Source organism: Pseudophryne corroboree (assembly GCF_028390025.1).
Source record: "Pseudophryne corroboree isolate aPseCor3 chromosome 3 unlocalized genomic scaffold, aPseCor3.hap2 SUPER_3_unloc_15, whole genome shotgun sequence".
Classification (NCBI taxonomy): Eukaryota; Metazoa; Chordata; class Amphibia; order Anura; family Myobatrachidae; genus Pseudophryne; species Pseudophryne corroboree.
In genome coordinates, this window is record NW_026967503.1 from 1,742,657 (window position 1) to 1,768,429 (window position 25,773).

Genomic DNA, 25,773 nt, shown 5'->3' on the forward strand with positions numbered 1-25,773 from the left:
CCTCACCTGCTGCCCCTATATTCTCCTAATGCCCCCTCACCTGCTGCCCCTATATTCTCCTAATGCCCCCTCACCTGCTGCCCCTATATTCTCCTAATGCCCCCTCACCTGCTGCCCCTATATTCTCCTAATGCCCCCTCACCTGCTGCCCCTATATTCTCCTAATGCCCCCTCACCTGCTGCCCCTATATTCTCCTAATGCCCTCTCACATGCCCATTAATTCTCCTAATGCCCTCTCACCTGTCCCTGACACTCTCCTAATGCCCCCTCACCTACTGTTCCTATATTCTTCTATTGCCCCCTCTCCTGCCACTGACATTCTCCTAATAACCCCTCACCTGCCCCTACAGTCTCCTAATACCCCCTCACCTGCTGCCCTTATATTCTCCTAATGCCCCCTCACTTGCTGCCCCTGACATTCTCCTAATAACCCCTCTCCTGCTAGCCCTGATATGCTCCTAATACCCCCTCACCTGCTGCCCCTGACATTCTCCTAATGCCCTCTCACCTGCTGCCCCGGACATTCTCCTAATGCCCTCTCGTCTGCTGCCCTGGACATTCTCCTAATGCCCCCTCGTCTGCTGCCCCGGACATTCTCCTAATACCCCCTCACCTGTTGCCCCTGACATTCTCCTAATGCCCTCTCACCTGCTGCCCCGGGCATTCTCCTAATGCCCCCTCACCTGCTGCCCCTGACATTCTCCTAATGCCCCCTGCTCATCACCTGCCACCCCCTGCCTGTATCCTTCCACCCGCTGTCTGTCACCCACCTCTCATGCCATCCCCTGCAAGTCATCTGCCACTCCCTGTATGTCACCCGCCTCTCCTGCCACCCGCTGCCTGTACCCTGTCACCCACCTCTCTTGCCACCAGCTGCCGCCCCCAGTCTGTATCCTACCACCCAGTCCTGTACCCAGCCGCCCCCTCCCTGTTTCCTGCCGCCCTCTCCCTGTACCCTATCAATCACCTGCAGCTCCCTGCCTCTCCTACCACCCCCGTCTATCACCTGCCACCACCTGCCTCTTCTAACACCCCCTGCTATCATCTTCCACCACCTGCATCTCCTACCACCCCCCTGCCCGTCACCTGGCTCTCCTGCTTGCACCCTGCCTCACCTGCAGCCCCCTACCCATCTCTTGCCACTCCCTGGCTGTACCCTGACACATCTCCCTCTCCGGCCACCTCCTTTTCATCACCTACCGACCCCCACCTGGCCATTACCTGCGCCCCCCCCCCAGCCGTCACCTGCTGTCCTCCCCCGCCTTTTCTACAAACCCCTGCCTGTCATCTGCCTCTCCTGCTTCTCCAACCACCGCCTGTCCATAACCTGACATCCGCTTACTCTCCTACGACCCGTTGCATGGTTCCCGACTGGGGAGGGGTGTGTGACCGGTGGCTGCATGGCGGAGGGGTGTGTGACCGGTGGCTGCATGGGGGAGGGGTGCGTGTCAGGTGGCTACATGGGTGCGGGGTAGGTGACCAGTAGGCACATCAGTGAGGGTGAGATGTGTGACCGGTGGCTGCATGGCGGAGGGGTGTGTGACCGGTGGCTGCATGGGGGAGGGGTGCGTGTCAGGTGGCTGCATGGGTGCGGGGTAGGTGTCAGTAGGCACATCAGTGAGGGTAGGATGCGCACACATCAGTTAGGTTGTGGTGGGATAAGTGTGCACAGCAGAAGTGAGGGTAGAACGCTCCGCACACATGGGGTTGTGTGTTCCTATGTATCAGTGACGTGCGGGGAGACGGAGCTGTTCCTGTCATACTAACGTATACACCACAGTTTTCACTATATACAGTATATGTAAAATACAAAGAACATATAAATATCATCTTTGAATTATTCTAATAATTTCTGTAGTCAGAAGTAAAAATGATATGGTAGGTGAGGCAGTGCCCCCCCCCTCCACCAACCTTACCCGCACTCACCAAATTTATACTACTCCTTCTGTGTATAATGCCCAGATGTGTATACCGCTGCACCTGTGTATAATGTCCACATGTATATACCGCTGAACATGTGTATAATGCCCACATGTGTATACCGCTGCCCCTGTGTGTAATGCCCACATGTGTATACCGCTGCCCCTGTGTGTAATGCCCACATGTGTATACCGCTACCACTGTGTGTAATGCCCACATGTGTATACCGCTACCCCTGTGTGTAATGCCCACATGTGTATACCGCTGCACCTATGTATAATCCTTGGGCTCATATATTGTGTGTAAATCTGGCTCTGGTACTAGCCAGTGCCTCTTTAGAAATGTACTTCACTGCACGTCCCTGGTGTGTATGTCTAGTAAGTACACGGAGTAGAAAGGAGGTAACCATAATGCAGAGGTAAGTGTGCCCATTACAGGACAGGTGCACTGTATGTTTGGGTTGGGATGAGCGTGTCTATTGGCACGATAGTAATAATACAGGGACATGACTGGGGAGGTGAGGGGATCTGGAAGCGTCACAGTGACATCACATATCTATAGTAATAATACAGGGACTTAACTGGGGAGGTGAGGAGGTCTGGGAGCGTCACAGTGACATCACTTATATCCATTGTAATCATACAGGGACATGACTGGGGAGGTTAGGGGATCTGGGAGTATTTACAGTGATGTCTCCCCCATTTCTCTAACGTCCTAGTGGATGCTGGGGACTCCGTAAGGACCATGGGGAATAGACGGGCTCCGCAGGAGACAAGGGCACTTTAAGAAAGCTTTGGATTCTGGGTGTGCACTGGCTCCTCCCTCTATGTCCCTCCTCCAGACCTCAGTTAGAATCTGTGCCCGGACAGAGCAGGGTGCATTTTAGTGAGCTCTCCTGAGCTTGCTAATAAAGTATTTTGTTAGGTTTTTTTATTTTCAGAGAGCTTCTGCTGGCAACAGACTCTCTGTTACGTGGGACTGAGTGGAGAGAAGCAGCCCTACTAACTGCGGTTAGGTTGCGCTTCTTAGGCTACTAGACACCATTAGCTCCAGAGAGATCGAACACAGGAACTCACCCTTGGTCGTCCATTCCCGGAGCCGCGCCGCCGTCCCCCTCGCAGAGCCAGAAGACTGAAGCCGGCGAGTGAAGCAAGAAGACATCAAAATCGGCGGCAGAAGACTCCTGTCTTCAGATGAGGTAGCACACAGCACTGCAGCTGTGCGCCATTGCTCCCACATAAACCCACACACTCCGGTCACTGTCGGGCGCAGGGGGGGGCGCCCTGGGTAGCAATTAAGTACCTCCTGGCAAAGTGGGCATATATACAGTTGGGCACTGTATATATGCATGAGCCCCCGCCATTATTTACACAAAATCGCGGGACAGAAGCCCGCCACTGAGGGGGCGGGGCTTCTTCCTCAGCACTCGCCAGCGCCATGTTTTTTCTCCACAGCACCGCTGAGAGGAAGCTCCCCAGTCTCTCCCCTGCAGTTACACGGTAGAAGAGGGTAAAAAGAGAGGGGGGGGGCACATAATTAGGCGCAAAAATCAGTATAAACAGCAGCTACTGGGTTAACATTAAGTTACTGTGTTATTCCTGGGTTAATAGCACTGGGGTGTGTGCTGGCATACTCTCTCTCTGTCTCTCCAAAGGGCCTTATCGGGGAATTGTCTTCAGATGAGCATTCCCTGAGTGTGTGGTGTGTCTGTACATGTGTGTCGACATGTCTGAGGTAAGAGGCTCCCATAAGGAGGAGATGGAGCAAATATGTGTGTGTGAGAGGGTGTCTCCGTCGACAACGCCGACACCTGTTTGAATATGTGTAATTAAGTGCTACAGTGAATTTATTGCACAAAAGATTAGAGAAAAGACAGGAATTCTACCCATGTCTGTCCCTATGTCACAGAGACCTTCAGAGTCTCTCAATGATCACTATCCAAAATAATAGACACTGATACCGACACGGAGTTTGACTCCAGTGTCGACTACGATAATGCAAAGTTACAGCCAGAATGGCAGAAAAGTATTCAATATATGATTATTGTAATAAAAGATGATTTGCATATCACTGATGACTCATCTGTCCCTGACACGAGGGTACACATGTCTAAGGGGAAGAAAGCTGAGGTAAATTTCCCTCCTCTCATGAGGAAAAAGAGCGGGAATCTCCAGACGTGAGACTGCAGCTTCCCACAAAGAATTCTCAGGCAGTATCCTTTCCCCACTAGGGCCAGGATATGATGGGAATCTTCCCCTAGGGTGTCACAAAAGGCAGCCCTGAGATTACAGCTATTCTCAGGGATCCTGCAGATAGCGTGCACATTCTGGTACACTACTCAGACCGGCGATTGTGTCAGCATGGGTTTATAGCGCTGTGGAAGCGTGGACAGATACCTTATCAGCAGAGATTGAGACCCTAGTATGTATATAGATATATATATATTAAAGATGCTGTCTTAAGATATATGTATATATAAAGCATGCCCATAGAGACATGAGTATAGTGGGTCCTAGAGTCAAAGCTATGTCGATTTCTGCTTGACGTGTCCTGTACAATATGCAATGGACAGATGATGCCGACTTAAGAGGCATATGGAAGGCTGAGGATTGTGTGGAGAAGGGTTCTCGGACCTGGTCTCCACAGCTATAGCTGATAATTCTGATGTTTTGCCTTATATCCCTGCACAGCCTAGAAAAGCACGACATTATCAAATGCAGCCTTTCGAATAGAGACAAGAAAGTCCGAGGTGCGTCCTTTCTTGCCAGAGGCGGGGGAAGAGAAAAGAAGCTGCACAACACAGCTAGCTCCCAGGAACAGAAGTCCTCCCCGGCCTCTACAAAAATCCACCGCATGTCGCTGGGGCTCCACAGGCGGAGCTAGGCCCGATGGGGGTACGCCTTCGGAAGTTCAGCCACAAGTGGGTTCACTCCCTGTTAGATCCCTGGGCAATAGATATTGTGTCTCAGGGATACAAGCTGGACTTTGAGAGGATGCCACCTCACCGACGGCCCTGCCGGCTTCCCCCCACGAGAGGGAAACAGTGTTAACTGCAATTCACAAATAGTATCTTCAGCAGGTGGTGGTCAAGGTTCCCCTCCTTCAACAAGGAGGGGGTTATTATTTGACCATGTTGTAGTCCCGAAACCAGACTGTTTGGTCAGACCCATATTGAATTTAAAATCCCTGAACATACCGTATATACTCGAGTATAAGTCGACCCGAATATAAGCCGAGGCACCTAATTCTACCACAAAAACCTGGGAAAACTTATTGACTCGAGTATAAGCCTAGGGTGGGAAATGCAGCTCTAGCCGTACACAGCCCTCAGTGCCAGATATGCCCTCATAGTGCCAGATATGCCCCCACAGTGCTGCCAGATATGCCCCCACAGTGCTGCCAGATATGCCCCCACAGTGCTGCCAGGTATGCCCCCACAGTGCTGCCAGATATGCCCCACAGTGCTGCCAGATATGCCCCCACAGTGCTGCCAGTTATGCCCCCACAGTGCTGCCAGATATGCCCCCACAGTGCTGCCAGATATGCCCCCACAGTGCTGCTAGTTATGCCCCCACAGTGCTGCCAGATATGCCCCCACAGTGCTGCCAGATATGCCCCCACAGTGCTGCCAGATATGCCCCCACAGTGCTGCCAGATATGCCCCCACAGTGCTGCCAGATATGCCCCCACAGTGCTGCCAGATATGCCCCCACAGTGCTGCCAGGTATGCCCCCACAGTGCTGCCAGATATGCCCCACAGTGCTGCCAGATATGCCCCCACAGTGCTGCCAGTTATGCCCCCACAGTGCTGCCAGATATGCCCCCACAGTGCTGCCAGATATGCCCCCACAGTGCTGCCAGATATGCCCCCACAGTGCTGCCAGATATGCCCCCACAGTGCTGCCAGATATGCCCCCACAGTGCTGCCAGGTATGCCCCCACAGTGCTGCCAGATATGCCCCCACAGTGCTGCCAGGTATGCCCCACAGTGCTGCCAGGTATGCCCCCACAGTGCTGCCAGATATGCCCCCACAGTGCTGCCAGGTATGCCCCACAGTGTTGTTACTTACCCCTCCATCGATCCCGCGCTGTCTTCTGGAGGGACACGGAGCGCGCACAGCATGCGCCTCTCCTGTGTTCCCTCCTGCATCTCCGGCGGCCGCGGCGAGTCTATTAAAGGAAGTACCAGTTCGTGATCAGAGGTCACGAACGGGTATTTCCTGTAATAGAACCGCCGCTGCTGCCGCCGGAGATGCAGGAGGGACACAGGAGAGCCGCGCGCTGTGCGCTCGTGTCCCTCCTTCACACTGCTGCCCCTGTCACTGTGCACTGACTCGAGTATAAGCCGAGGTGGCTTTTTCAGCACAAAAAAAAGTGCTGAAAAAGTCGGCTTATACTCGAGTATATACGGTATACCTGAAAAGGTGCAAGTTCAAGATGGAATCGCTAAGAGCGGTCGTTGTAAGCCTGAAAGGTGACTCGGGACATAAAGAATGCATACCTTCAGGTCCCTATTTATCTACCTAGTCAGGCGTACCTCCTCAGAATTGCGGTACGGGATTGTCATTACCAATTTCAGACGTTGCCGTTTGGTCGCTCCACGGCCTGGAGAATATTTACCAAGGTAATGGCGGAAATGATGGTGCTTCTGCGGAAGCAAGGTGTCACTATTATCACGTACTTGGACGATCTCCTCATAAAAGCGAGATCAAGAGAGCAGTTGCTGAACAGCGTATCACTTTCTCTGGAAGTATAACGGCAACACGGCTGGAGTCTATATATTCCAAAGTCACAGTTGGTTTCTACAGCTCATCTGCCTCTCCTAGGCATGATCCTAGACACAGACCAGAAAAGGGTTTATCTTCCGATAGAGGGAGCTCAGGAGCTCGTGACACTGGTCAGGAATCTATTAAAACTGAAACAGGTGTTAGTGCATCAATGCACTCGAGTCCTGGGAAGGATGGTGGCATCATAAGAGGCCATTCCCTTCGGCAGGTTCCATGCGAGGACCTTCCAATGGGACTTACTGGACAAGTGGTCCGGATCACATCTTCAGATGCATCGGTTAATCACCCTATCCCCCAGGGCCAGGGTCTCTCTCCTGTGGTGGCTGTAGAGTGCAGATTCGGCATTAAGGACTGGGTCCTGGTGACCACGGATGCAAACCTCCGAGGGGGGGGGGGCAGTCACACAGGTAAGATATTTCCAAGGGCTGTGGTCAAGTCAGGAGACTTGCCTTCACATCAATATCCTGGATCTAAGGGCCATATACAACGCCCTACGTCAAGCGGAGTCCCTGCTTCGCGACCAACCGGTTATGATTCAGTCAGACAATATCACCGCAGTGGCTCATGTAAACCGCCAAGGCGGCACAAGGAGCAGGGTGGCGATGGTAGAAGCCACCAGAATTCTTCGCTGGGCGGAGAATCACGTACGCGCACTGTCAGCAGTGTTTATTCCGGGAGTGGACAACTGGGAAGCAGACTTCCTCAGCAGGCACGACCTCCACGCGGGAGAGTGGGGACTTCATCAAGAAGTCTTCACGTTGATTGCAAGTCGGTGGGAACTGCCACAGGTGGACATGATGGCATCCCGCCTCAACAAAAAGCTGCAGAGATATTGCGCCAGGTCAAGAGACCCTTAGTCGATAGCTGTGGTCGCACTGGTGACACTGTGGGTGTTCCCGTCGGTCTATGTATTTTTTCCTCTTCCTCTCATACCCAAGGTGCTGAGAATTATAAGGAAAAGTGGAGTGAGAACAATACTCTTTGTTCCGGATGGGCCAAGAAGGACTTGGTATCCAGATCTGCAAGAGATGCTCACAGAGGACCCATGGCCTCTGCCTCTAAGACAGGACTTGTTGCAACGGGGGCCCTGTCTGTTCCAAGACTTACCGCGGCTGCGTTTGACGGCATGGCGGTTGAACGCCGGCTCCTAACAGAAAAAGGCATTCCGGATGAAGTCATTCCTACACTGATCAAGGCTAGGAAGGACGTGACAGCGAAACATTATCACCGTATATGGTGAAAATATGTTGCTTGGTGTGAGGCTAGGAAGGCCCCCACGGAGGAATTCCAGCTGGGCCGTTTCCTTCACTTCCTGCAGTCAGGAGTGTCTTGGGCCTGAAATTGGGTTCCATTAAGATCCGGTTTTCGGCCCTGTCTATTTTCTATAAAAAAAGAACTGGCTTCTCTGACTGAAGTTCAGACATTTGTAAACGGAGTGCTGCATATTCAGCCACCTTTTGTGGCTCCTTGGGATCTTAACGTGGTGTTGAGTTTCCTAAAGTCACATTGGTTTGAACCACTTAAAACCGTGGAGTTAAAATATCTCACGTGGAAGGTGGTCTTGCTATTAGCCTTGGCTTCGGCTAGGCGTGTGTCAGAATTAGCGGCTTTGTCACATAAAAGCCCCTATCTGGGTTTCCATATGGACAGAGCGGAATTGCGGAAACGTTCACAATTCCTGCCAAAAGTGGTGTCCTCTTTTCATATAAACCAACCTATTGTGGTGCCTGTGGCCACTCGTGACTTGGAGGATTCCGAGTTACTAGACGTAGTCCGGGCTTTGAAGGTTTATGTAGCCAGAACGGCTAGAGTCAGGAAAACAGAATCTTTGTTTATCCTGTATGCTTCCAACAAGTTTGGTGCTCCTGCTTCAAAGCAAACTATTGCTCGCTGGATCTGTAACACGATTTAGCAGGCTCATTCTGCGGCTGGATTGCCGCTGCCAAAATCAGTAAAGGCCCATTCCACAAGGAAAGTGGGCTCTTCTTGGGCGGCTGCCCGAGGGGTCTCGGCATTACAGCTTTGCCGAGCAGCTACTTGGTCAGGTTCAAACACTTTTGCAAAGTTCTACAGGTTTGATACCCTGGCTGAGGAGGACCTGGAGTTCTCTCATTCGGTGCTGCAAAGTCATCCGCACTCTCCTGCCTGTTTGGGAGCTTTGGTATAATCCCCATGGTCCTTACGGAGTCCCCAGCATCCACTAGGACGTTAGAGAAAATAAGATTTTACTTACCGGTAAATCTATTTCTTGTAGTCAGTAGTGGATGCTGGGCGCCCGTCCCAAGTGCGGACTTCTTCTGCAATGCTTGTGTATTGTTATTGCTTACATAAGGGTTATGTTATAGTTGCATCAGGGTTGATCTGATGCTCTATTGTTGTTCATACTGTTAACTGGGTAAGTTTATCACAAGTGATACGGTATCATTGGTGTGGCTGGATTAGTCTTGCCCTGGATTCCAAAATCCTTTCCTTGTACTTTCCTTTCAGCTCTTCCGGGCACAGTTTCTCTAACTGAGGTCTGGAGGAGGGACATAGAGGGAGGAGCCAGTGCACACTCAGAATCCAAAGCTTTCTTAAAGTGCCCATGTCTCCTGCGGAGCCCGTCTATTCCCCATGGTCCTCACGGAGTCCCCAGCATCCACTACGGACTACGAGAAATAGATTTACCGGTAAGTAAAATCTTATTTTCGCAAGGTTATACAGTAGTGAAGAAGATATCCGGTGAGTGTGAGACACCGAGCAGCCATCCCCGTGTGTCAGGAAGAAGAAGGACCCAGAGCCTCATCTCGGTGCCTCCACCTCACTCACTGACACATGAAAGACACATTGACCAGAAGATCCTGGAACTCACCAACAAGATCATTCAGCTGCTGACTGGAGAGGTGACTGCTGGGAATGGGGAATTATACAGTAACACCAGGGGACGTGTCTGGGTGATGACTGGAGAGGTGACTGCTGGGAATGGGACATTATACAGTAACACCAGGGGACGTGTCTGGGTGATGACTGGAGAGGTGACTGCTGGTAATGGGACATTATACAGTAACACCAGGGGATGTGTCTGGGTGATGACTGGAGAGGTGACTGCTGGTAATGGGACATTATACAGTAACACCAGGGGATGTGTCTGGGTGATGACTGTATCACTGTGTGTCAGGTACCTATAAGGTGTCAGGATGTCACTGTCTATGTCTCCATGCAGGAGGGGGAGTATATAGAGGAACACAGGGATCTGTACAAGGACGTGATGATGGAGAATCACTGGACCCTCACATCACTGGGTAAGAGTAGACTGTCATGTATTGTACAGGGGAGAGCAGGTATGGGGGCCCCCTATATACACACATCATCTGATAATCACATATATACACTGTACTCAGTCACTGTGTGTCTCCTACAGATGGGTCCAGTAACAGAGATACCCCAGAGAGATGTCCCCGTCCTCTGTATTCCCAGGACTGTACAGAGGAGAATCACAGGATCCCACAGGAGGATCAGGTAGGTGGGATTTAGGGTCTCCCCAATATACCAAAGTGACTGTCACTATATGATCTGTGGAGGAGCTGTGTGTGTCTTATATACTGATATTATACTGTTTCACCTCAGTCTAATCTGACTGTATGCAAATGTCATTAGAGTGTTTGTTTGTTTTTTAGACACAACGTCTGTCTGATATTAAAATAGAAGGTACAGAGGTAGAAGAAGAGACGTATGTGACTGATATAAAGGCAGAAGATACAGACGGAGAAGAAGAGACGTATGTGACTGATATAAAGGCAGAAGATATAGAGGGAGAAGAAGAGACGTATGTGACTGATATAAAGGCAGAAGATATAGAGGGAGAAGAAGAGACGTATGTGACTGATATAAAGGCAGAAGATATAGAGGGAGAAGAAGAGACGTATGTGACTGATATAAAGGCAGAAGATATAGAGGGAGAAGAAGAGACGTATGTGACTGATATAAAGGCAGAAGATAGAGATGGAGAAGAAGAGACGTATGTGAGGGGTGATCAGCAGTGTAAGGAGGAGAAGATCCCTACAGATATCAGCACAGGTGACTAATAAACACTTATTACAGAAGTCACATATTCTCCTTGCTCAGTCACTACAGCAATCTCTTATCCTACACCCTCCTCTGTCATCAGCCCTGTTCTCAGTTGGATGTTTCTAACACAAGGCTATCCATGACAAATACCACATGTAGAGAGTTTTCTCATACGTCCTAGAGGATGCTGGGGACGCTTTGAGAACCATGGGGTAAAGACGGGATCCGCAGGAGACATGGGCACTTTAAGACTTTAAAAGGGGTGTGAACTAGCTCCTCCCTCTATGCCCCTCCTCCAGACTCCAGTTAGATTCTGTGCCCAGCGATACTGGATACACTTAGGAGCTCTCCACAGTTTCTCAGAAAAAAGACTTTATTTAGGTTTATAATTTTCAGGGAGACCTGCTGGCTACAGGCTCTCTGCATCGTGGGAGTGAGGGGGGAGAAGCAGGACCTACTTCTGTGCGTTTAAGGGCTCTGCTTCTTAGGCTACTGGACACCATTAGCTCCAGAGGTTCAGATCACTTGGTGCGCCTAGCTGCTTGTTCCCGGAGCCGCACCGTCACCCCCCTCACAGAGCCAGAAGACAGAAGCCGGGTGAGTAAAGGAAGATCAGAAGACTTCAGTGACTGCAGAAGACGGCAGTGGGATCCGACGACACGCCTGTCGTTCTTGGGTATGATTCTGGATACAGAATTACGGAGAGTTTTTCTTCCAGTGGAAAAGGCTCTGGAAATACAGAACATGGTAAAACAGATTCTGAAACCGGCAAAAGTGTCAGTTCTTCAATGCACTCGATTGCTGGGGAAGATGGTGTCGGCCTACGAAGCCATTCTGTATGGCAGGTTCCATGCCACGGGTGCTTCAGTGGGACCTGCTGGACAAGTGGTCCGAGTCTCACCTGGACATGCACCGGAAAATACTCCTATCTTCCAGGACCAGGATCTTCTTTCTGTGGTGGCTGCTCAGTTCTCACCTTCTGGAGGGACGCAGGTTCAGGATTCAGGATTGGATCCTGGTAACCACAGATGCAAGTCTCCGAGGCTGGGGAGCAGTCACACAGGGGTGAAACTTTCAGGGAAAATGGTCAAGCCAGGAAGCTTGTCTGCACATAAACATTCTGGAATTAAGGGCCATTTACAACGGTATTCTGCAAGCGGAACATCTTCGCGGTCTGCCCGTCTTGATTCAATCAGACCACATAACAGCAGTGGCGTACGTAAACCGCCAGGGCGGAACAAATTTCGGCCTTATCAATTTTCTTTCAGAAAGAATTGCCCTCCCTTCCGGAAGTTCAGACCTTCGTCGGGTGTGCTGCACATCCAACCTCCATTTGTGCCCCCAGTGGCACCATGGGATCTTAATGTGGTGTTGCAGTTCCTGCAATCTCCTTGGTTTGAACCTTTACGTAAGGTTGAGTTAAAAGTCCTTACTTGGAAAGTAGTCATGTTGTTGGCCTTGGCGTCATAAAGGTGAGTTTCTGAATTGGCGGCTTTGTCTCACAAAAGACCCTATTTAATCTTCCATGCTGATAGAGCGGAGTTGAGAACTCATCAGCAATTTCTACCAAAAGTGGTTTCCTCATTTCACGTAAACCAGCCTATTGTGGTGCCAGTGGCTACTGATGCCTTGGCGGAATCGAAGTCTCAATGTGGTCAGAGCTTTGTAAATCTATGTCGCCAGAACCGTGCAGATTAGGAAAACAGAGGCTCTGTTTGTCCTGTGTGCTCACAACAAGATTGGGGCTCCTGCTTCCAAGCAGACTATTGCACGCTGGATCTGTAATACGATTCAGCAGGCTTATTCTACGGCAGGGTTGCCGTTACCGAAATCGGTGAAAGCTCATTCTACCAGAAAGGTGGACTCATTCTGGGCGGCTGCCCGAGGGGTTTCGGCATTACAACTTTGGCGAGCTGCTACTTGGTCGGGTTCAAACACCTTTGTGAAGTTTTACAAGTTTGATACCCTGGCCGAGGAGGACCTCTTGTTTGATCAGTCGGTGCTGCAGAGTCATCTGCACTCTCCCGCCCTTTCTAGAGCATTGGTATAAACCCCATGGTTTTGAAGCATCCCCAGATTCCTTTAGGACTTATGAGAAAATAGGATTTCTCTGACGTCCTAAGTGGATGCTGGGACTCCGTAAGGACCATGGGGAATAGCGGCTCCGCAGGAGACTGGGCACAAACTAAAGAAAGCTTTAGGACTAACTGGTGTGCACTGGCTCCTCCCACTATGACCCTCCTCCAGACCTCAGTTAGATTTTTGTGCCCGGCTGAGCTGGATGCACACTAGGTGGCTCTCCTGAGCCTGCTAGAAAGAAAGTTAGAATTAGGCTTTTTATTTTCAGTGAGATCTGCTGGCAACAGACTCACTGCTACGAGGGACTAAGGGGAGAAGAAGCGAACCTACCTGCTTGCAGCTAGCTTGGGCTTCTTAGGCTACTGGACACCATTCGCTCCAGAGGGATTGAACACAGGGCCCGACCTCGATCGTCCGGTCCCGGAGCCGCGCCGCCTTCCCCCTTACAGAGCCAGAAGCAAGAAGTGGTCCAGAAAATCGTCGGCAGAAGACTGTCTTCAACAAGGTAGCGCACAGCACTGCAGCTGTGCGCCATTGCTCCTCATGCACACCTCACACTCCGGTCACTGATGGGTGCAGGGCGCTGGGGGGGAACGCCCTGAGCAGCAATAAGACACCTTGGCTGGCAAATATACACCATATATAGTCCAAAAGGCTATATAGGTGTAAATTAACCCCTGCCAGATTTCCAGAAAAAGCGGGAGAAAGTCCTCCGAAAAAGGGGCGGGGCTATCTCCCTCAGCACACTGGCGCCATTTTTCCCTCACAGCTCCGCTGGAAGGATCGCTACCTGGCTCTCTCCCCTGCATTCCTGCATACAAAAGGGTAAAAAAGAGAGGGGGGGGCACTAAATTTAGGCGCAGTATATATTATATAAGCAGCTATAAGGGAAAAACACTCATTTATAGTGGGATCCCTGTGTTATATAGCGCTCTGGTGTGTGCTGGCATACTCTCTCTCTGTCTCCCCAAAGGGCTTTGTTGGGTCCTGTCCTCTGTCAGAGCATTCCCTGTGTGTGTGCGGTGTGTCGGTACGGCTGTGTCGACATGTATGATGAGGAGGCTTACGTGGAGGCGGAGCAGATGCCTGTAAATGTGATGTCACCCCCTCCAGGGTCGACACCTGAGTGGATGAACTTATGGAAGGAATTACGTGAAAGTGTCAACTCCTTACATAAAAGGTTTGACGACATGGGACAGCCGGCTTCTCAGCCTGTGCCTGCCCAGCCGTCTCAAAAGCCATCAGGGGCTCTAAAACGCCCGCTACCTCAAATGGCAGACACAGATGTCGATACGGATACTGACTCCAGTGTCGACGACGATGAGACAAATGTAACTTCCAATAGGGCCACACGTTACATGATTGAGGCAATGAAAAATGTGTTGCACATTACTGATATTACCCCTGGTACCACAAAAAAGGGTATTATGTTTGGGGAGAAGAAACTACCAGTAGTTTTTCCCTCATCTGAGGAATTAAATTAAGTGTGTGAAGAAGCGTGGGCTTCGCCTTATAAAAAATTGGTAATTTCTAAAAGGTTACTAATGACGTACCCTTTCCCGCCAGAGCATAGGTCACGTTGGAAAACACCCCCTAGGGTGGATAAAGCGCTCACACGCTTGTCAAAAAAGGTGGCACTACCGTCTCCGGATACGGCCGCCCTAAAGGAGCCTGCTGATAGGAAGCAGGAGGCGATCCTGAAGTCTGTATATACACACTCAGGTATTATACTGAGACCAGCTATTGCTTCAGCATGGATGTGCAGTGCTGCAGCTGCGTGGTCAGATTCCCTGTCGGAAAATATTGATACCTTAGACAGGGACACTATATTGCTAACCATAGAGCATATAAAAGACGCAGTCTTATACATGAGAGATGCACAGGGGGAAATTAGCCGGCTGGCATCTAAAATAAGTGCAATGTCCATTTCTGCCAGGATGGGTTTATGGACCCGGCAGTGGACAGGTGATGCAGATTCAAAAAGGCACATGGAAGTTTTGCCTTACAAGGGTGAGGAGTTGTTCGGGGATGGTCTCTCTGACCTAGTTTCCACAGCGACAGCTGGGAAATCAGCATTTTTACCCCAGGTTCCCTCACAGCCAAAGAAAGCACCGTATTATCAGGTACAGTCCTTTCGGCCCCATAAGGGCAAGCGGGTTAAGGGTGCGTCCTTTCTGCCCAAAGGCAGAGGTAGGGGGAAAAAGCTGCAACATACAGTTCCCAAGAGCAAAAGTCCACCCCCGCTTCCGCCATGTCCGCCGCATGACGCTAGGGCTCCACAGGCGGAGCCAGATGCGGTGGGGGCCCGTCTCAGAAACTTCAGCGATCAGTGGGCTCGCTCACAGGTGGATCCCTGGATCTTTCAAGTAGTATCTCTGGGGTACAAGCTGGAATTCGAGACGTCTCCCCCCCGACGTTTCTTAAAATCTGCCTTACCAACGACTCCCTCAGACAGGGAGGCTGTGTTAGAGGCAATACACAAGCTGTATTCCCAGCAGGTGATTGTCAAGGTGCCCCTCCTTCAACAAGGATGGGGTTACTATTCCACAATGTTTGTGGTACCGAAACCGGACGGTTCGGTGAGACCCATTTTAAATTTGAAATCCTTGAACACATATATAAAAAAATTCAAGTTCAAGATGGAATCGCTCAGGGCGGTTATTGCAAGCCTGGAAGAGGGGGATTGCATGGTATCACTGGACATCAAGGATGCTTACCTGCATGTCCCCATTTACCATCCTCACCAGGAGTACCTCAGATTTGTGGTACAGGATTGTCATTACCAATTCCAGACGTTGCCGTTCGGTCGGTCCACGGCACCGAGGGTATTTACCAAGGTAATGGCCAAAATGATGATACTCCTTCGAAAAAAGGGAGTTTTAATTATCCCGTACTTGGACGATCTCCTGATAAGGGCGAGGTCCAGGGAGCAGTTGTTGATCGGGGTGGCACTATCTCAGGAAGTGCTACAACAGCACGGTTGGATTCTCAATATTCCAAAGTCACAGCTGGTACCTACGACACGTCTACTGTTCCTGGGGATGGTTCTGGACACGGACCAGAAAAAAGTGTTTCTCCCGGAGGAGAAAGCCAAGAAGCTGTCATCTCTAGTCAGAGGCCTCCTGAAACCAAGACAGGTGTCGGTGCATCACTGCACGCGAGTCCTGGGAAAGATGGTAGCTTCCTACGAAGCAATTCCATTCGGCAGGTTCCATGCAAGAAGTTTTCAGTGGGACCTGTTGGACAAGTGGTCCGGATCGCATCTTCAGATGCATCAGTTGATAACCCTGTCTCCAAGGACCAGGGTGTCTCTGCTGTGGTGGCTGCAGAGTGCTCATCTTCTAGGGGGGCGCAGATTCGGCATACAGGACTGGAGTGACCACGGATGCCAGCCTTCGAGGCTGGGGGGCAGTCACACAGGGAAGAAACTTCCAAGGGCTGTGGTCAAGTCAGGAGACTTCCCTACACATAAATATCCTGGAACTAAGGGCCATCTACAATGCCCTAAGTCAAGCAAGACCCCTGCTTCAGGACCAGCCGGTACTGATTCAGTCAGACAACATCACGGCGGTCGCCCATGTAAACCGACAGGGCGGCACGAGAAGCAGGATGGCGATGGCAGAAGCCACAAGGATTCTCCGTTGGGCGGAAAGTCACGTGTTAGCACTGTCAGCAGTGTTCATTCCGGGAGTGGACAACTGGGAAGCAGACTTCCTCAGCAGGCACGACCTTCACCCGGGAGAGTGGGGACTTCATCCAGAAGTCTTCCAAATGATTGTAAATCGTTGGTAAAGGCCACAAGTGGACATGATGGCGTCCCACCTCAACAAAAAGCTAAAAAGATATTGCGCCAGGTCAAGGGACCCTCAGGCGATAGCTGTGGACGCTCTAGTGACACCGTGGGTGTACCAGTCGGTTTATGTGTTCCCTCCTCTTCCTCTCATACCAAAGGTACTGAGAATAATATGAAGGAGAGGAGTAAGAACTATACTCGTGGTTCCGGATTGGCCAAGAAGAGCTTGGTACCCAGAACTGCAAGAGATGATATCAGAGGACCCTTGGCCTCTGCCGCTCAGACAGGACCATCTGCAGCAGGGGCCCTGTCTGTTCCGAGACTTACCGCGGCTGCGTTTGACGGCATGGCGTTTGAACACCGGATCCTAAAGGAAAAAGGGCTTTCCGGAGGAAGGCATTCCGGAGGAAGTCATTCCTACGCTGATTAAAGCTAGGAAGGATGTTACAGTAAAACATTATCACCGCATATGGCGAAAATATGTGGCTTGGTGTGAGGCCAGGAAGGCCCCAACGGAGGAATTTCACCTGGGTCGATTGCTGCACTTCTTACAGTCAGGGGTGACTATGGACCTAAAATTGGGTTCCATTAAGGTCCAAATTTCGGCTCTGTCGATTTTCTTCCAGAAAGAACTGGCTTCACTGCCTGAGGTTCAGACTTTTGTTAAGGGAGTGCTGCATATTCAGCCCCCTTTTGTGCCCCCTGTGGCACCTTGGGATCTCAACGTGGTGTTGAGTTTTCTGAAGTCACATTGGTTCGAGCCACTTAAGACCGTGGATTTGAAATATCTCACGTGGAAAGTGGTCATGCTGTTGGCCTTGCCTCGGCCAGGCGTGTGTCAGAATTGGCGGCTTTGTCGTGTAAAAGCCCTTATCTGATTTTCCATATGGATAGGGAAGAATTGAGGACTCGTCCCCAGTTTCTCCCTAAGGTGGTATCTGCGTTTCACATGAACCAACCTATTGTGGTGCCTGCGGCTACTAGGGACTTGGAGGACTCCAAGTTACTGAACGTAGTCAGGGTCTTGAAAATATATGTTTCCAGGACGGCTGGCTATTTATCCTGTATGCACCCAACAAGCTGGGTGCTCCTGCTTCGAAGCAGACTATTGCTCGCTGGATATGTAACATAATTCAGCTTGCGCATTCTGCGGCTGGACTGCCGCATCCTAAATCTGTGAAAGCCCATTCCACGAGGAAGGTGGGCTCTTCTTGGGCGGCTGCCCGAGGGGTCTCGGCTTTGCAACTTTGCCGAGCAGCTACTTGGTTGGGGTCAAATACGTTTGCAAGATTCTACAAGTTTGACACCCTGGCTGAGGAGGACCTAGAGTTCGCTCATTCGGTGCTGCAGAGTCATCCGCACTCTCCCGCCCGTTTGGGAGCTTTGGTATAATCCCCATGGTCCTTACGGAGTTCCAGCATCCACTTAGGACGTCAGAGAAAATAAGATTTTACTCACCGGTAAATCTATTTCTCGTAGTCCGTAGTGGATGCTGGGCGCCCATCCCAAGTGCGGATTGTCTGCAATACTTGTATATAGTTATTGTTAAACTAACGGGTTATTGTTGAGAAGCCATCTGTTGAGAGGCTTCGTTGTTTTCATACTGTTAACTGGGTATAGTATCACGAGTTGTACGGTGTGATTGGTGTGGCTGGTATGAGTCTTACCCGGGATTCAAAATCCTTCCTAAATTGTGTCCGCTCTTCCGGGCACAGTATCCTAACTGGGGTCTGGAGGAGGGTCATAGTGGGAGGAGCCAGTGCACACCAGTTAGTCCTAAAGCTTTCTTTAGTTTGTGCCCAGTCTCCTGCGGAGCCGCTAATCCCCATGGTCCTTACGGAGTCCCAGCATCCACTACTGACTACGAGAAATAGATTTACCGGTGAGTAAAATCTTATTTTTAATACCTACCGGTTACAGACCCAGTCTCTACAGCTACTGCTGGAAAATCGTCATTTTTACCTTATGTTCCCCCAAAACATAAGAAAACGCATCATCAAATGCAGTCCTTTCGGCCCAATAGATACCGAAGAGGAAGATGCTCTGCCTTCCGTGCTGCTAGTGGCAGGGAAAGAGGTAAAAGAAACCCAGGCTTCTCTGCCTCCCAAGAACAGAAGTCCTCCCCGGCTTCTGCCAAGTCCACCGCATGACGCTGGGGTTTCCCTGCGGGAGTCCTCGCCGGTTGGGGCACGTCTCAAGCCCTTCAGCCAGGTCTGGGTTTGCTCGGGCCTGGAACCTTGGATTTTAAAAATTGTGTCAGAAGGGTACAAACTAGAATTTTAAGACGTTCCCCCTCGCCGATTTTTAAAATCAGCCTTGCCAGCTTCTCTGACCGGCAGAGAGGTAGTGTGCGACGCAATACAAAAATTGTGTCAGAACCAGGTCATTATCACGGTTCCCCTGCGCAACAGGGACAAGGCTTTTATTCCAGCTTATTCGTGGTTCCGAAGCCGGACGGCTCGGTCAGACCGATCCTCAACCTTAAAGACCTAAATTTCTTTCTGCAGAAATTCAAATTCAAGATGGAGTCTCTTAGAGCAGTGATCTCCAGTCTGGAGGAAGGGGACTTTATGGTCTCCTTAGACATAAAGGATGCCTACCTACAAAATTTACTGCGGCTACGTTTGACGGCATGGCGGTTGAACGCCAGATTCTAGCCCAGAAGGGAATTCCCAGTGAAGTCATTCCCACTCTTATTCAGGCTAAACACTATCACCACATTTGGAGGAAATATATTTCCTGGTGCGAGTCCAAGAAGGCACCTGCGGATATTTTTTAACTTGGACGTTTTCTCCACTTTTTACAAGCTGGAGTGGATGCGGGCCTTAAATTAGGATCCATTTAAGTACAGATTTCTGCATTGTCAGTTTTCTTTCAGAAACAATTGGCCTCACTTCCTGAGGTGCAAACGTTTGCAAAAGGGGTGTTACACATCCAACCTCCTTTTGTGCCTTCTGTGGCACCTTGGGACCTTAACGTGATGTTACAGTTCCTTTAATCTCACTGGTTTGAACCTTTTTCAAAAGGTGGATTTGAAATTCCTCACTTGGAAAGTGGTCATTTTATTGGCTTTGGCATCTGCACGGCGGGTGTCCGAATTGGCGGCCTAGTCTCACAAGAGCCCTTATTTGATCTTCCATGAAGATAGAGCAGAGTTGAGAACTCGTCAACAGTTTCTGCCGAATGTGGTTTCTTCTTTTCATATAAACCAACCTAATGTCCGTCTCCCTCGGCACAGTTCCTATAACTGAGGTCTGGAGGAGGGGCATAGAGGGAGGAGCCAGTTCACGCCCTTATTAAAGTCTTAAAGTGCCCATTTCTCCTGCGGATCCTGTCTATACCCCATGGTTCTATTGATGACCCCAGCATCCTCTACGGACTCAGAGAAAAGGATTTACTGGTAGGTATTAAAATCCTATTATTTATTAGTGCGCAAGCAGGACAGCATTTTCTCTTCTTTGGTGTTTTATTATTACAACCATGTCACCTCTAGTAATCCCACATGAGCGTCCATGTCTCCTCTAGTAATCCCACACGAGCGTCCATGTCTCCTCCAGTAATCCCACACGAGCGTCCATGTCACCTCTAGTAATCCCACATGAGCGTCCATGTCACCTCTAGTAATCCCACATGAGCGTCCATGTCTCCTCCAGTAATCCCACATGAGCGTCCATGTCTCCTCCAGTAATCCCACACGAGCGTCCATGTCACCTCTAGTAATCCCACACCAGCTTCCATGTCTCCTCCAGTAATCCCACGTGAGCATCTGTCTCACCTCTACTAATCCCACATGAGCGGCCATGTCTCCTCCAGTAATCCCACACGAGCGTCCTTGTCACCTCTAGTAATCCCACATGAGCGTCCATGTCACCTCCAGTAATCCCACATGAGCGACCATGCCGCCTCTAGTAATCCCACATGAGCGTCCATGTCACCTCTAGTAATCCCACATGATCGTCCATGTCGCCTCTAGTAATTCCACATGAGCGTCCATGTCACCTCTAGTAATCCCACATGAGCGTCCATGTCACCTCTAGTAATCCCACATGAGCGTCCATGTCTCCTCCAGTAATCCCACATGAGCGTCCATGTCTCCTCCAGTAATCCCACACGAGCGTCCATGTCACCTCTAGTAATCCCACACCAGCTTCCATGTCTCCTCCAGTAATCCCACGTGAGCATCTGTCTCACCTCTACTAATCCCACATGAGCGGCCATGTCTCCTCCAGTAATCCCACACGAGCGTCCTTGTCACCTCTAGTAATCCCACATGAGCGTCCATGTCACCTCCAGTAATCCCACATGAGCGACCATGCCGCCTCTAGTAATCCCACATGAGCGTCCATGTCACCTCTAGTAATCCCACATGATCGTCCATGTCGCCTCTAGTAATTCCACATGAGCGTCCATGTCACCTCTAGTAATCCCACATGAGCGTCCATGTCACCTCTAGTAATACCACATGAGCGTCCATGTCACCTCTAGTAATCCCACATGAGCGTCCGTGTCACCTCTAGTAATCCCACATGAGCGCCAATGTCCCCTCTAGTTATCCCACATGAGCGTTCAGTGTTGATCAAGCTCCAGTCTAAGCATCCTATCTTATTTTTTTTTTTTATACACATAAAAGCAATGATTACAGGTAAAACATGTCAGTTATAGAATTATATATTGTATCCTGTAACACCCTGGGTCTTGTCTACTCATTTTATTTTTCCATAATGTATTTTATTTCCAGCAGATGGACACACAAGCAGAAATATCTCAGAAGGACATCTAATGGTATCCCAGGATTCTGAAATAACAGATAATGACAGTAGACAGGATTCTCCAGGAGATAACCCCATTACCCCAATTATACATCCAGCTCTATCAGCTGATCCCTCTGATCCTGGGGAATGTTCTCCTGATCACTCTGATATTGGAGCATCTGTTACAGCTCTGACAGTAGATACAGAGTTTCCCTGTTCTGTAGATGCCAAATGTTTTACACAGAACACAAAGCTTATTACCCATCATCCAGCTAAGGCAGGTGAGAGGCCACTGATATGTTCTGAGTGTGGGAAATGTTTCGCATTTAAATCAGTTCTTGTTACACATCAGAGAAGTCACACAGGTGAGAAGCCGTTTTCCTGTTCTGAGTGTGGGAAATGTTTTACACAGAATTCAGCTCTTGTTACACATCAGAGAAGTCACTCAGGTGAGAAGCCGTTTTCCTGTTCTGAGTGTAGGAAATGTTTTGCACGGAAATCAGATCTTGTTACACATCAGAGAAGTCACACAGGTGAGAAGCCGTTTTCCTGTTCTGAGTGTGGGAAATGTTTTACACAGAAATCAGCTCTTGTTACACATCAGAGTAGTCACACAGGTGAGAAGCCATTTTCCTGTTCTGAGTGTAGGAAATGTTTTCCACGGAAATCAGCTCTTGTTGCACATCAGAGAAGTCACTCAGGTGAGAAGCCGTTTTCCTGTTCTGAGTGTAGGAAATGTTTTGCACGGAAATCAGATCTTGTTACACATCAGAGAAGTCACACAGGTGAGAAGCCGTTTTCCTGTTCTGAGTGTGGGAAATGTTTTGCATTCAAATCACATTTTGATATTCATCAGCATACTCACACAGATGAGAAGCCGTATTCCTGTTCTGAGTGTAGGAAATGTTTTCCACGGAAATCAGATCTTGTTACACATCAGAGAAGTCACACAGGTGAGAAGCCGTTTTCCTGTTCTGAGTGTGGGAAATGTTTTGCATTCAAATCACATTTTGTTATTCATCAGCATACTCACACAGGTGAGAAGCCATTTCCATGTTCTGAGTGTGGGAAATGTTTTGCAGGGAAATCAGATCTTGTTAAACATCAGAGAAGTCACACAGGTGAGAAGCCGTATTCCTGTTCTGAGTGTGGGAAATGTTTTACACAGAAATCAGTTCTTGTTACACATCAGAGTAGTCACACAGGTGAGAAGCCATTTTCCTGTTCTGAGTGTAGGAAATGTTTTCCACGGAAATCAGATCTTGTTGCACATCAGAGAAGTCACACAGGTGAGAGGCCATTTCCATGTTATGAGTGTGGGAAATGTTTTACACAGAAATCAGCTCTTGTTAGACATCAGAGAAGTCACACAGGTGAGAAGCCATACTTCTGTTCTGAGTGTGGGAAATGTTTTGCACAGAAATCACATCTTGTTCTACATCAGAGAAGTCATACAGGTGAGAAGCCGTATTCCTGTTCTGTGTGTGGGAAATGTTTTGCATGTAAATCAAATCTTGTTACACATCAGAGGAGTCACACAGGTGAAAAGCCATTTTCATGCTGTGAGAGAAATAAATCCGCTCTTGTTGAACATATTAGACATTACCCAAATACGGAACCATTTACATCTTCTGGAGAATAATTATCACTGTCATGCTATGTTCCTCAAGGGTCAACCTTATCTCCTATGCTTTATGCAATATAAATGCTACCACTGGGTGATATAATCAGACGTCTTGGCCTGGTCTACCACTGCTATGCATATGACCTGCTTTTTGCTCCATGTACTGAGAACCTAATACCAATCCTAAATGGTTGTCTAGCTGAGCGCCATGGGTGGATGATGCCAGTTGGCTGTGACTCAATCTTTGTGAAACATAATAGAAGCTCACCAACAAAGGACAAGACTTTACCAACCATCTGGATTTATGCTTTGGTGTACAGAATTGAAAATACTGAACATGTGCTGAATCTTTGTGTTGTCCTGGTATGTGGCTGACACAGACATCAGGTATCTGCCACATACAAATCCTCATTCTTCCATCTGTGGACCATAGCCAGAATCAAGCACTTGATTCCCTCAGAAGTTTATAGACTACTGCAATGCCATCTACCTGGGTCTCCCAGCAAAAGAATTACAGAGCTTGCAGCTAGTACAGAATGCAGCAGCAAAGCTGTTACCTAACCAGCCCGTTCCTGCCTCATAACACCCATTCTCTACTCCCTTCACTGGCTGCCTGTAAGATGACAAATCTATTTCATAATTGGCTAACTGACTTTCCCAGCTCAACATTACATGGTCCAAGGTACTAGAAGCAGCTTCTGCCTCCTTACTGCCCTGCTTGCTTGCTTCTACAGATGGACTGTTACCAGCAGTACCAAGAATCTCCTGTCATTCATTTATGGGTTGAATGTTTAGCTTTGTAGCCCTGACCATGGAACTCACTGCCTTGCACAGTCCAAGAGGCCTGCACTCTAGAGACCTTCACAAGCAGACTGATGACTGTTACTCACGCTTTTCATTAATGTACCTCTATTTCTCATACGTCCTAGAGGATGCTGGGGATTCCAAAAGGACCATGGGGTATAGACGCATCCGCAGGAGCTTGGGCACACTGTAAAGACTTAAACTGGGTGTGAACTGGTGTCAGGCCCAGGTGTTTTTGTGAATCCGTTAACCCGGAACCAACCACAGGTGTAGGTGCTGGGGTATGAAGAAAGCAGGGAGGACAAAGAAAGTTCCGCTTCATATATTTATTAAATAACAATTCAGTAAGGAGTTAAATGACTAGTTGTTAATCATCATTATACTGAAGTATTGCAAGAATGGCAGAAATAATATGCAAGAGAAAACTCAAAAATAAATAAAAGAAATGTTCATGGAAACATATGCAAAAGCAAGCTGAAGAATAAATGTTGGATTGTCCAAATATAAACAAGCTTTGATGCAGAACTGCAGATTGTGTTTAACTGGTTAATGCAGACATGGTGAATTAACTGTAAGAATTTGCAATGGAGTTTTGAGGGTTAACTGAGAGACTGTGATGAATTATCCTTGTAATGACAACATAGCAAATAAAAAGTACTGAATTGGGTTACTTGCGGGTTCCGGAGATCACTGTGAAACTGTAGTAGAAGACAAGGTGATGAATGGGTTAAATGCAGAGTTGAACAAACGAACAGCTGAGAGAAACAGAATCCTCCAGACTTTGAATGATAGGCAGACTGACAAGGTAACCTCATGCAGGACACTGGGAATCCAACTATTTCCAATAGGAGTGCAATTAACTGACAGCACAGCAGAGAGCCGGTGGATCTTTCAGCAGTGAAGGCTGCAGACGGACCTCTGGGAACGGAGGCGATATCTGGACCACGGGAATCACACAGGAATGCACGGAGAGAGCTCAGAGCTAGAGCACAGCTTTGATACAACAAAGCACTGGCCCAGAGTGACATAATCCCAGCCTACTTAAAGGCAGCACAAGCACGGGATTGGCTTACACCTGCCCACAGGTGTTTTCACAAGTGCTCAGTATTAGCTATTTGGTCTCCAACATGGCCACCTCCTATACAGCAGACACACCGCAGTGCCTTAGGCCATTTGGTCCCCACACTCACAGATCCCAGACTCTGCATTACCTGTGCCATTGATCACGCCGTGTCCCCACACGGGCGCACAGCACCGCGAGCAACCGCACTGGCAACGGATGAACCCCAGAACCCGCAAAGGTGAGAGACCGGTTCGTGACAGTACCCCCTCTTCTACGGGTGGTCTCCGAACACCTTTGAACCTTGTCAGGATTTTTGGAGAAGTATTTCTGTACCAGTCTTGGAGCATGAACATCTTCAGAGAAAACCCAGGATCTCTCCTCCGGACCGTAACCCTTCCAGTCGACCAGAAACTGTAAACGTCCATATCGGGAACATGAGTCCACAATCTCTTTAACTTCAAATTCCTCATACTGCAAAGAGTGAACTTTAGGAGATTTGGACTGGGTAGTACGGAACTTATTGAGAATCAAAGGCTTCAGTAAAGATGTATGAAAGGCGTTAGGAATTCTCAAAGACGGTCCCTATGATTAAGCTGTAATGCGAAACGATCGTTAGGCAGGGCGGGTCACGTTCAGAACGTGTCCGTCTTTCTGTTAGCTTTACCACTGCAAATATGGATATTTAAGCCTATTACTAAGTTTATATATATATGTTGATGTGTGTGTCCTTCCATATTATATTGCTGTACCGATTACGTTAGCCAATTTGAGTGTGACGTGCATGCTAGCAGCACGGGCACACTACCAACGGCTGAACAGCAGACGTATTTATACCGCTGATAGATATATGAGAACATGATCCATCGAGCGTTTGTCTGCAATCACTAAGTACACTCAGTCTAGC

The 25,773-nt window shown here is 49.2% G+C and overlaps 1 protein-coding gene across 1 annotated transcript in view; it reads left to right on the forward strand.

Moving 5' to 3' along the window:
• The window catches only part of LOC134983430 (zinc finger protein Xfin-like), a gene marked incomplete at its 3' end in the record, with an annotated part of 183,717 nt that extends 160,709 nt beyond the window's left edge, over positions 1–23,008 (forward strand). The window contains exon 12 of the mRNA XM_063949110.1: positions 21,366–23,008. Coding sequence (XP_063805180.1) covers positions 21,366–23,008 — 1,643 coding nt within the window. The remainder of the gene's footprint in view (positions 1–21,365) is intronic.
• Between the last annotated feature and the right edge of the window lie 2,765 nt (positions 23,009–25,773).